The sequence below is a fragment of the Platalea leucorodia genome, assembly GCF_965183815.1.
Source record: "Platalea leucorodia genome assembly, chromosome: 1".
NCBI classification, from domain to species: domain Eukaryota; kingdom Metazoa; phylum Chordata; class Aves; order Pelecaniformes; family Threskiornithidae; genus Platalea; species Platalea leucorodia.
Window position 1 is genome coordinate 68,722,172 of NC_138823.1, and position 12,966 is coordinate 68,735,137.

The window sequence follows — 12,966 nt, forward strand, 5'->3', positions numbered from 1 at the left end:
GATATATTTTTCTGGCTTGAGTAGAAGGTGCGAAATATGTCACTATTTTTTCCTCATCTTACATAGTGTCAGCAGTTTCAAAGCACTTTGAAGGCCTGTTGAAGGAAAGATCCTTCACTCAAAATATTAAAATTTGTAATAATTACAGTTCTCATTTTGGGGATGATGATTTGGGAGCTGAAGGATATCTATTAATGCACAAATAGCAAGCTATGTAGTTAAATCATGACTGTTATTGTTGTGACCTTCACAAATTAACCTGGCAATACTGAAGAGGAAATAAAAACGGTACATCTTGTACAACTCCTTTTGAGTCACCTTTCAAAATAATCCTGTACTATTTGAGTGTTTGCTGTTGTACAGAGGATTACACCAGACCACAGAAACATACTGTGGTTCTTTCATTGATATTTTAGTCTTCCAGGCAGGAAACACAGAAGATTCCAAATACAATTCCCTGATACAAAATGGAAGTTGAAAGGCAAAACCCTGTACTGGTGCTTTATTATAGTTTGTAGCTTTAACTCTGCAGAGAGGACTGTACAGATGAGTCATTCCTCCCAAAGGGAATGGAAAGGTTATCAGTGCTTTCTTTGCTCTGTTTTATAGTACTTTTATGTAAATTTTTTAAATAATTTTTCCTATAAAAGTTTTAGAAATTTTTGCTTTTTTAATGATTGCTACTAGAAATATTTATATTTCTTCCAGATACAGAAAAGGGGCAACCTGATGTCTTTCATGCTTTGAAATTGGGTAAGTACTCACAGGACTCTTCTACCATATCTGCTTCTCATAACTTCAGAGCATGTTTGTTAACATGGGAAACTGAGGCATGTTCTGTTTTTACACACGACTTTTTTTCCTTCTTTTTCTTTTAATTTTAAAAAATACATTTATTTCTGTAGTTTATTTTTCTTCACATTGCAATCTGAGAGAATCTTCATGAACTCCTGGTTGTGCCCTTCCTGCCAAAATGGTGTGATTTAGTAGTTCCAGTTATTCCAAGACCATGCTACCTTTAATATGTTTTTTTTTTCCCCTTCCTGGTAAACTTGAAGTATGAAAACGAAAGTGCTAATTGGTGCAAAAAATATGCTGGCCTCTACTCCACATGAGCATTGTAATTGCTCTTTAAAGTTGCTTCAAGAAAAGAACAAGTGTCTCAGATCTTGCGTGTTCTCTCATGAGCAAGAGTGACTTTCATGAGCACAAAACTGGTAAAACTGTTCCATGGCAAACAGGAAGAGCCAGTGCCATCCTGTTGATTTAAATTTGATCCAGGGTCTGATGGGTTGCACCTGTGGTGGGTGGCAAGCTGCTTTTTGGTTACCTATCTTCCTGGATTTTCCAGCGCAGGAAAAAGTGCTGAAATGATGGGTTTGGCTTGAGGCTTGCCATCTGATGGCTTTGGCATGGGAAACAGGACTATTCACTTTCTGCTGAGGTTCCTGATAATGTCGCATGTCAGAAAAGTCTGCACTGTTTGCAATCTCTTTGACAAGTTAGAGAGATTCAGTACTTGAACCTTATGTGATTATGGCTCTTAAAATTGGTATTTTGCCATTTAAATATGTTTTTAGCTATATGATAGCACATTTAGCCTATTGCCAGCAGTCCTGGCTATATAGACAGTCAGAAAAAAGAATAGTCACTTAGTAGCAAAGAAAAGTTCCTGATGGATCTATTTAATATATTTCTTTTCAAATATTGGAAGATGTCATTCTCATGTTAGATTAAGTCTGATGTCCAGTGAAGTCATGAGAGGTGTCCCATGACACCTGAGAGGTTTGCTTCTTCCCCAGTCAACCTGCCCTTACTTGGGACTAAGATGCCCCAGACAATGAGGAAACACTGGTAATACAGCCTTGTGCATGCAGTGGGCCTAATAATCCTTACTGGGGCTGTGCTTTCTGTGGCATAGAAAATGCGGTCGTACTGCACTGAAAGCTGGCTCTACTCCTCCTGTGATATGTGCATACAGAATAAGTGAGCTTTAGGGTTGAGCACAACTGCCTCTCATTTCAGCTTTGTTGTCCGTGTACCCACTCCTGACTGTAACATAATCATGAGGCTTTTGGTTTGGTTCTCCTTCTTGCTTTCAACAGGGAGCTGCAACTTGAAGAGAGCTCTGAGTTAGCAACTTTCACAGTTCCTGATGGATTTTTAGATCTTTTATTATTATTATTTGTAAATGAGTGATTTTTGTCAAGGAAAATACCATTTTTTCTCAACATCTGTCCAAATGGATTTCAGCAATGCATCTTTAAATTGACAGTTATCTTCAAAATTTTATTGTCACTGCATTCCTATTGAAAAGTTAGAGGTGTGTTTTAAATGGTCAAGCCTGGCCTTAGCGTTCAGATCTCATCGTGGCTTTGGTACAACAGTTTAACAGTTGCTTTTCAATTAACCATCGTAAATCACCGTCTCGGGAACTGTGTGGCTTTTCAGGCTGCCAGAACTGGAAATGGGCAGACATAATAGCGGAGAGGAAGGAGATGGTAGGTAGCAGTACTTGGAGCTCTCTCTTAAATGTTGACCCTTCACACGTAAGCTACCAAAACCTCTTCCTAGGAAGGACTCAGGTCTGTTAGACTTCAGAGAGTTCAGCTGCCCTTCTTGTAGCCTTGTGACTTTTAGCAAACTATAGGCTTATAAACATTAGTGCTTGGTTGGAAGGAGTCTTGTGGTGGAGGAGCCAGATGAATACTGGTCAGCATACTCCTTGTGTTCTTTTCTGAAATACTTGGCTATGGATGGCAGCACTGTCAAAAAAACAACTCATTAGGCTAAGAAGTGTCCAGGCCAGAGTTCAAAGTCAATTCTGGAGTCTCTGTAGGTTCCAGGGTTTCTGTTTAACAAAGTCTGTGATGTGGGCCTGTGTTAAAAAAGCCACCTGCTGTCTTTTACTAAATTGGGACTTAAAAAAGTAGTTCTGTGCTTTTGTGTCTTTCCCGTTAAAAGAAATTAGCTGAGTGGCGCCAGTGGGTGTTAGTTTCAGGGAGTACATTCAAGTGCCTGCAGGGGTTGTCTGGGATTCTGACTGTCTTTCCAAGGAAAATGTTCATGCCTGTGATTGAGTTGAAGGCAGCTCATGTCATGAAGCAGTTTACCATCTGAAGCGTTTTTTGAAGGGGAGAATTTTTCCATTTGCATGGCAGTTGATGATTTCCTTCCTATGACTACCTCATACATTTTTAAAAAGTGCTTGTTCTTACCTTTATTAAGATTTAGAAAAAAACCCAGAACCTGATTAAAATATGTTCAGTAGCATATTTTGTGTTGCTTTTCATAATCTAAACAAGAACTCGGTGACTACCAGCCTCTTTATGTGGAAACTTGAATGTTAGGTTCACTTTTAAAGAACTAGAAAAATGACAGGAATAATGCATTACTCTTGAGCAAGGAGAAGGGAAGTTTTGCATTGGAGATTTAAATATTGGAGGCAGAATTAAAAAAAAAAAAACAACCTGAATATAAGAAAGTTGAGCACTGGAATAGATTAATGCCTTGGGAGGTTGTGGAATTGTATCAGTAGAAGTTTTAGAATCAGTGAACCACCTTTGTAAGAGGAACTTATGGGTTAGTGTGACATAGGGCGTTGTTCTATCTGCTTAAGGCAAGGGATGGCCTCTAGCACCTTTCAGAGTGCCTTTGTACAGAAATACAACAGGGATCTTCATCTTGCTGAAGGACAAATCATGGTGTCTCAGCGTCTTCAGTTTTCCTTGCACGACACCCTCTTATAACAATTTAATAAAAATATTCCCTACTTGTGTCTTCACATGTAGGATGCACTGCAGTTTATACAGCCTTTATAGCTTAGTCGTTAATTTCAGAAAATGATTCTTCTAATGGTATTGTACTACAAGTGTACAGGGAAGGAAAATGAAGGAAAACAGTGCCTCATGCCTTTGCCACAATTCTGTGTGGTCTGGGAAGATGTACTGATCAACTAAAAGACCAAAGATCGCTACAAATGTTTAGCTTTAGGGTTGCAGTTACTCTAGTACTTTATTTTTTCTGTTTTAATTCCACTAAACGTATACCAATGTCAGCAAATCAAAATACATACGAATTCAGAGGCTAAGCAGTTCTCATGTAGATTATGTTTTATTACTGTTTTACAGGAAACTTTCAGCTGGTTAAAGAGATCGTTGATGAAGACCCAAGTCAGGTCAATATTACCAATGTTGACGGCGCATCTCCATTAATGATTGCGGCTGTAACTGGACAGCTGCCCCTTGTTCAGCTCCTTGTTGAGAAAAATGCTGATATTGACAAACAGGATAATGTTCATGGCTGGACAGCACTAATGCAGGCCACATACCACGGGTAAGATACACGCTCTCTTTGTGTCTAGCAGTAAAGAAGCTTCGTTCTGCTTACATCCCAATAGCAAAAAACTTTTTGATACTGCCACTGCAGAGGGGTCTTACAAGAAATTCAGAGACTTGCGGCCTCAGTTTTCCATGACTCTTGCACTGCCTTCGGCTTTTCAGAGCAGACCTGAGTGCCGTTTGGATTTCAGAATGAGTGGCACATTTGGGAACTTGAATCTTGCTCAGTAAGTGCTGGGAACATAGTGCTCCAGGCAGGCACTAGGAGCTTTGGTGCTGATTTCAACTTCCATCCTTTGATGTTTTTTAGTGTTTTGTAAGACAGTATCACCCCCTACCAGGGTTGTAGGCCTACATCAAGTTGTGAAACTTCAAGGCAATCACCCTTCTATGTACCGTATTTTCTAGTCTTAAAACCATTCTTATGTTCCCCTATTCAGCCTTTAGTTTTCATGGAGTTTTCTGAAATGTGCCCACTGGAGAACGGGTTGTTGTTTACTTTAAAGCTACTTTATAAGCAGGTAGGCACTTAAGAGTCAGACCCCAGAAACTGGCCTGGTACTTCACATGTGATGTCTGTCATATACTTGGCATTGTCTGAATACAGGATATTCAGTTTAGGAAGGTGAACTTTTCTCCATTGATGTAGACGAGGCCCTCAGCAAGGTGAAGATTCAGTTCACTGCCTGGTAATGCTCACATTAATTATACAAATGCAGATATTCTGCTCCAGCTTTTCTTTTTAGTCAGCAGATCTCACTGGACTATGAAAGTGCAACAAAGGGGAAAAACAGAAGGTCAAGTTGTCATTGCTTTGTGAAAAAATTTCTGAATTAGTTCCCGGGACCTACGTAAGATGAGATTCTCTGCTTCCTCACCAACACAGTACTGATAGTAGCAATAGGCATTTCACAGAAGCACCTCAAGATCAGTTTTTCTGGTGCAGCCATTTCGCTTATCAGCAGCCACCACAGCGCACAGCTGGAGTAGAAGCAGCCAGCAGAAAGTGATGTGCAGGGCTGCTGGCATGTCCCCTTGCCGGTACTTGGGCACTCCTCTTGTCTGTGGAAGCACAGAGTGCAGCTGAGTGCTGCGTGTGTTCAGATACTGCCCGTGCAGTTTCCTGGAGGACTGTGTTAGGAAAATTCCCTTCCCTATTATGTCCATCAGTCCATCCATCATTAGAGTATGAAATTGTATTAACTTTGTTAATACTCTTAATGTTTGAAGTAGTGGAATTTTACTGGAGAGTTTGGTATTGTTCATGCTTAAGTAAAAGAAACTAAAGGACACTGGCTCAGTGGAAGGACTAGAAGGACATCCCAGCCCTGGAAATAAGGACTTGGCTTCTTGGAAACTTAGAGCTGTCCATGAAGGGTAAAAGATAACCCTAGTCGACCAAAATAACGCCAGCATCATAGCCCCTCTGACACGTCTTGAAAACCCTCCTGCTGTTGTCTGGCGTCACAGATCAGTAACGATAGCAAGACTGACTGCAGGAACATCTGGATCAATGGATGAGCAGCAAGAATGCTGCAGGAATACAGTTACTTTGCAAAGTTTTACTATGATGAGTAATCAGTAGCGTGCATGTTGGTGAGCAGTCAAATCCATGTTGTACCTAAATGCTCAAAAGTGTACAAGAACCCTGTGTAAAACCACATTTGGCGTGCCCCAGTGTGGCTGGGACACCTTATGTGCATGAATAAATGTTTACCCTTGTAATTCTATACTTTGTGTCTTAGCCTTTCTTGTTGGTCGGCATGGGCCAGTTACAAATTTTCGTAACAACTGGAAATCTTTAGCCTCCGCAGAGCCTCAGTGTAGCCTTTCTTAGGAGCAACAGTGGTGTGGAGGGCCTCTGGTTTGAAGGAGGGAGCAGGCAAGGTCTGTGTCAGCCAGGGTCACTAAAGGATTGTATCTCTGTGTGCCCTCAAGGTGCAGGACTGTAAAGCAGGATGGAGGGATGACGCAGTTTTAAGGAAGAGAAGTAATGGGAAGTGTGCAGAGGAGCTGTGGTAGGGATAAGCAGAATTTTTGTCAGAAGAGAGGAGGAACATTCCTCTTTCATTTTATGCTGTTTTTATCTGGAGTGAGTTCAGAGTGAAAACTTCATCTGTACAATAATAAGTAACGCTCTGAAGTGGAGAGGTTGAGATCGGTTTGTCAGCTTCAGTATTGAGTTTGCAGTCACCTATTGCCACTTAAGAACATTTTTGCTCTCTGTTGCTTATGCATGTCAGAGTTTGTATTTATACAAGGTCAGTCTCTGCTCAAGAGGAGTTTTGTGTTAAATATATTTTTCCTAGCTTTGTTGTCTGTTCGCTTATTTTGTAGGCTGAATTACAGTATTGTTTTTAACTCACGAGGCAAGTCCTGCTTATTTATTCAGGTGTATGAGAGGGGAGAGGGTCTAGTGGGAATGGGATGGTGAGTTCCTTTCATGCAGCTAGCTTTTATGAGCTTTTGTTGGAAGGTGTTTGTGTTGGTTATCATTTAATGCTGATTGTTTTTGCATTTTAAACACCTCAAGGAAGTGATAATGTGCCTTCTTAATTACATAATTTATATCTCTAATTAAGGGAAGTACTGTTTGGAGTTTATAAATTATCTTCAGTCAGTTTGACTTTTCTGTATGCAATTTCTTACTTGTTCTGAATATGAAGCTGTGTAGAAGTATTAGTGATGTCGTATAATGACTACTGGACTGACCTTTGTCTTTCCATCTGCTTTTTTTCCTTCAGCATTAATGGCCTTTCATGGGGAAGGTGTTTGGCAACAAATTCCAGAGTCAGTTCCAAAGGGTCAGCTTAAGAAACTAGCTATTCAAATTAGGTTTTTTAGGCTGACTTTCTGCGTATTGATTAGTGTAATTCATAGTGAGTAAACAGTGACTGACAAAGGAATCATGGGAGCTTCTGAATAGCTTGTGAACAAATTTTAGACCTGGTTAGCTGTAGAAAAGGTAAAACTTTTGATCTCTAATTAAGGAGCAATGGTATAAAAGGATGAAAATGGAGTATTAGGGCTTTCTTCTTTTTTTTTTTTTTTTTTTAACATGAGCAATGCCTTTTTTTCTTCCCTTAAAGAAACAAAGATGTTGTAAAGTATTTGTTAAATCAAGGAGCTGACGTCAATATCCGTGCCAAAAATGGATACACAGCTTTTGACCTGATAATGCTGCTGAATGATCCAGGTATGTTATTTCAAAGAGCACTGAGGAAATGCACAACATAAACAGATAAGCATCCCTCCCAATCTAGAAAATACATTAAAATTGCTAGGAAGTATCCTCTGAGGTCTGGGCGGGACTGGACCAAGAAAGGATACTGCCTGAAAATGGTGGGGTTTGAGTTAATTGGTTAGATGAGTGTGTACCTTTCTAAGATAACAGATTTTGTGCATTTCTCTTGCCTTTGTTTTTGAAGATGCTCCCAAATGTGTTGTTTGTGTCACCAGTGCCAGTTCAGTGGCATTTGACTGTGATGGCCCAGGTGTTCTGTGGTGTCAGTGGCACAGAGCTATGGACTGGGGCTAGAAAGTTCGACTCAGTACTAACAGCAGTAAAGGTACAGGACAAAGAGAGTGCCATCAGAACAAAACTAGTGAACTCCTGGCTGAACCTCACACTAGGTCTGTGAAGGTGGAGAATAAATCACACTTCAGGGTTCAGGTTGTTTTTATGGGAGTGCTTTAGAAAAAGGCAGAATGTTTTGGGGAGACTTCAAAGAAACAAGTTTAGTTTTTGTTGTAGTTTGTTTAGCTTATTTAATTTGTTATTGTTACCCTTGCCTGGTACCTGAATTGCTTTATCTGAAGCCAAAAAACACTACTGCTGATGGAATGAATGTTTGTTTTCTCTGTATTTACTCATTATGATGTTTTTGATCACTGGCAGATACCTTTCCTTTGTCAAAAGTAGATCACTAATAGTATGAAATTTTAGAAAATAAATACAGTGAATTATTTTATAACTAACTTCTTGTAGGACAGAGTAGTTTGTCTTGTTACCTGTTAAAATATATATATATATAGGTCAGTTCTGTCCGCCCTTTTGAAAGTCTTTCCTGACTTCTGTATAAAATACAGGTGTATAGAATATTTTTTTGCTTTCCTGTCCTCATCTCATGCTGCTTCTATTTTCTTCCTCTTGCTTTCTTTTTTCCTTACTTTGTTTGTCCACCTTTTTTTTTACCATGTCTTTTTAGTCCCTTCATTGTCCAGGCTGAACATCTCCTTTCTCTTTGGGATTTAATTTCGAGCTTCTTTTCTGCAACCTGTGCTTGAAGAAAGAATATTCATTTTTCTCTACTCTCTTCTGTGTCAGGTGAGAAAAGGGAGCATCACAAAATCGCTCTTAACTTCCTCCTCTTGCACTTTGTAGAAGTTCACTTGGTCACACATGACTGATTCCGACTGAATAGCATGCTTTTTTATATTGATAAATACCTTTAGAGAGGTGATGGTAAGACTGCAGCCCACTGTGTGGGGAGAAGGCATGGGAAACCTAGCTCAAGAGAGAAGGTTTTGGGGATTCATCTGCTTTGTGTTTGAGAAGTAGATCAATTACTACTTATATGGGATTTATAGGGAAAGTGTCAGCATATCAGTCATAATTTGGGAAAGCAAAACAGACTAAACATTTTCTTAATTTGTGTTCTTTTAGACACAGAGCTTGTACGGTTACTGGCATCAGCATGCATGCAAGTAGACAAAGACAAGAATAAACTGAACAACAGATCATCTTTGCCTTATTCCAGAAGTAGGCAATCCTTAAATGTCCCAATGTTGCCAGATGACAAAGGAGGTCTAAAGGTAAATACATTCATTCTTAATAAATAACCAATGCATTGTTTCCTGTAATGTATGAAGCAGAGAAAGTCATTGCTAAGAAGTACTTTGGATCTAATATGTAACTGGTTTTTTTTTGGGGGTGTGTGTTCTGAATTCCTCATTGACGGCACTTCCTGGTTTTATGAAACGTAGCATTTCATAAATTTCATTCAGCTTTCTTTTTGTCAGATGGCAAGGCAAAGGGAAGACTTTTAAGGAAGAGTTTGCATCAAAGCATTTCAGTACCTAGAAATAGATCTCATAATTAAGTACTGGAAGGTACCTTGTTCATGAATTTGCAACTGTATTTCCATTATGATCTTAATTTTAAATCTGCCTTTAAAATCCAAATGTACTCCAGCTTTAGCAGACTGTTTTTATACTCGTTGCTAATTTTTTGTTTCTTTTTTTGAAATTGGAGTGGATGTGTTACGGGGATTTGGCTAGCGTCTTCTAACATAGCGAGAAACTGCCTATTTATATGTTTGTTCTATGTAGGAATTGCCGCAGTAGTTCTTTTAGTTTACTCTTATGGTATTTAGTAGACTCTAGACAAAGGAAGGATGATGTAGGACAGAAACTGAAGCTCTGGTAATGTAGTTGAAAATACTCCTGGGACTCTGTGCGGGACAGCCCACAAGACTAAGAGGCAATATCTCTTGTCTACCTCTAGGACAGAAGGTAGATTTCATTTCAACCATAAATGGAAACAGGCTATAGGCACTGAAAGTTAAGATGATCATAGCAGGGATTTTAATATGAGGAGTGGAAGAGTGTACAGTTCAGGCTTACAAGTCCTGTGGCATGCTGTATCCTTAACTCGAAATTGGCAATAGTCCAGTAGGAAACAACATAGAGTCAGAACAAGTGCATGCTACTTAAAGATATTGCGACTTACATTGTCTGTTTGCGAAAGAGAAGGAAAAAGTAGTAGTTTATTTTGTTGTTGCCGTTGTTGTTTATTTAGGCGAATAATTTTTGATTATGGTGTACCTCAGAATTTCCTTGAGTCCATGATCTCACATTCTTAGTATAAATATTATCAGGGTCTTGGAAACACACATGGTAATTTCCAGGCTATTGTTGACATGAATTTTAAAGACCATTTAAAGTTCTACTGTAGCTCAAATAGTTTTGGAGTTTTAACTATGAAGCAGAAGTGGTTATTTTCATATGATTATTCTATTATTCAATATGATACAACTTCAGTATCAATTTAGACAAACCTATTTAAGAATGCAGTTACTTAGATGGGAGATAGTCAGAAGAGCTTTTGGCTTCATGGAATACAGATCAACAACAGGTCGGATTGCAGCTCTTGCAGTGTTACTATGCAAAGGCTTGAATTAGGGTCATAAAAGATTATGAAGTGAAATTAAAAAATATAAGATTTATCAATGATAAAGATGTACACATGAGTATTGACATGAATTTAATATTCTGATGTGTGGAATGTTTCAAAACTATAAAATATTACAGTATTGCCAAGTTAAGTCTTAATCAAGCACTTTTTCAGCAGAAATTGTATTCTGTATAGTTCTCCGATATATATAACCTGAAAGCCAATATAGCCCCCTCTTCCGTCACTGCTTAATGCTTTATTAACCATTCTGTCTGACCACAAGTATGTTACATATCTTACTCTCCTTACAAATATTCAGAGAGGGTAAAAATGACATTTTCAGATTGGCTCGGGAGGGGGGAATCATCAAACTCATCTCTCTTTAGACCAGCATGTGAAGAGAGTGCTGAAGTGAGGGACCTCTCCTGGGTTTTGTAGCAACAGTGCTTCCGTGTGGACAACTGCTCTGTGCTGAGCCAGGACTGTAAACCAAAGATATTTATGGTGACTCAGCCAGTACATAAATTTTCTGTCTAGATTAGTGCAAATGACAGAATGTGGGGTCTACAGAATCATGGAAATCTAAAAATGAGAGGGAACTCGAGAGGCTCACCTGCCTTTATGTAAGGAGACAGAATGAACATGCCAAGAACATCCTTGATGGAAGTTTCTGTTCTCTCTTCCTTCACTGTGGTGAAGAAGGTCCCTTGGTCCCATGGTCTCTGTCAGCACCCAGTTCTACTGCTTGTCACTGCTTGCAGTCAGAATTTTTTCCCCCTCGTCTAATCTCTCTCTCTCTCTCTCTTGCTGCCTATTAAGTTAATTGATTCTTGTTTAGTGGCCACCTTCATTTTTATAAGAACTATATAAATACTTAAAGAATTATCATATTCTCTTCAATCTTTTTTTTTCCTAGACTAAACAAAAATAATTCATTCAACTTCCCTTGTTAGCAGGTTATGTTTCCTAAACTTCTTACTATTTCTAATTTGTATCTGTCAAGGTGAGGGATCCAAAATGAGTCATGAGATTCCAACTAGGTCTCAGTATCACACAGTGGTGTACAAAACCTACTTGCACAGCTGTGTGTTTCGTGCTGTTATCAGTGAAATTCACCTTTTTTGCAGCAGTAAGACACTATGCATCTGTGCTTAGTTTCTGGTATGTTACAACTCTGATTTTTTTTCTTTGGTACAGCTGCTTTGCTACTTACTTCCTTTTCTGTATTTGTACACTTAATGTCTTCTTACCTGTCAGCTTGACCCCTACTGAATAATGTCAATTTGTCAGTGTTTAAATTTAGAGTATCTAAAGCACTCACGAGACTGTCCAGATAGATGTCTTCTATAGACTGTGCAAAATATATTATGTTTCATTGTTGCTGCTGTTAATGGCCATTTCCAAACTCCTGTTTCACTCCACGAAGTATGTCCTCCCAATTTGAGATCAAATTGTTGGCAATTTGTCTCTTAGTATGTTTTTGGCTATGGTACTTTCCCTGTATTAATTTTACTTGAATCATATTTTCCTCATTCAATGAATGTTACATGGAATAGCAATAAAAGCTTTATTAAAGTCAAGCTATGTTACAGCTTTTCGTCCCTTCTGCCCACTTGACCAGTTATTCTGTCAGAGAGAGAGATTGATTTGGTGGGATTTATTCCCAAGAAACCCATGCCAGCTATCTCTTACGAGCTGTGGTGATGTACGAAGTTTTTTCAATGATGGCCTTTCAGGTTAAGCTTTGTGATCAGTAAATTTTCAGATTTTCCTCTTTGGGGTAAGGGTGATTATGTGTTTGCCTTTGGCCTGATTTCTGTAACTTCTTCCATCTTCTTAACTTATCTTGAAGATAATCAGTATTTGTTCAGAGGTCGTGTTGTCTGTAATTACTCTAGGGTAATTTTAATCAGTCTTGTCTGGTTTTAATTTGTGTAAGCTCATTTAAATATTCTCACTCTGTTAAGCAAATGCACATATATTCCTACCTTTCTTCTGTTAATGATATTCATACTAAAATATCTGATCACAAGTAGGGTGCTTTTGAAGTTTAAAAAAAACCAAATTCTTTTCAGTGTCTCTTGTTTTATCACTTTCGTCATTAACTAGTAGACTTTATTTCGCGGTGTGTTTCTTTTATTTGTAATTCATGCATAATACAGGCCCTTGTTCCTTTACGTATGGATTATGTAGTGGACAACCATGATCTCATTCTTCACCCCTTTCACCCAGGAACTGTTAACTGCTTTGTTTCTCACCATTCTGTGGACTTGAAAACAAAGTTGTGCCTTTTCCATATGCAAAATTTTATTTCCTCGCTTTTCTTCCTGCCTGTGCTTCTTCAGCAAGTTATACTCGCAATGTCAGTATCAGAGCAGTGTGAATTATTACATTCAGTTTCTTTTTTTAGATTAAAGTTGTTTGAGGGCAGAGATTTCCAGTTCTTTCCCT

The 12,966-nt window shown here is 38.7% G+C and overlaps 1 protein-coding gene across 4 annotated transcripts in view; it reads left to right on the plus strand.

Moving 5' to 3' along the window:
- ANKS6 (ankyrin repeat and sterile alpha motif domain containing 6) overlaps positions 1–12,966 on the plus strand; it is a gene marked incomplete at its 5' end in the record, with an annotated part of 45,631 nt that overhangs the window by 7,500 nt on the left and 25,165 nt on the right. For all 4 annotated transcript variants that reach the window (XR_014228413.1, XR_014228414.1, XR_014228415.1 and 1 more), the window contains 4 exons: positions 709–753; positions 4,131–4,335; positions 7,430–7,536; positions 9,007–9,155. Coding sequence is in view for 1 of the 4 variants with exons in the window: in XM_082314419.1 (XP_082170545.1) it covers positions 709–753; positions 4,131–4,335; positions 7,430–7,536; positions 9,007–9,155 (506 nt within the window). The remainder of the gene's footprint in view (positions 1–708; positions 754–4,130; positions 4,336–7,429; positions 7,537–9,006; positions 9,156–12,966) is intronic.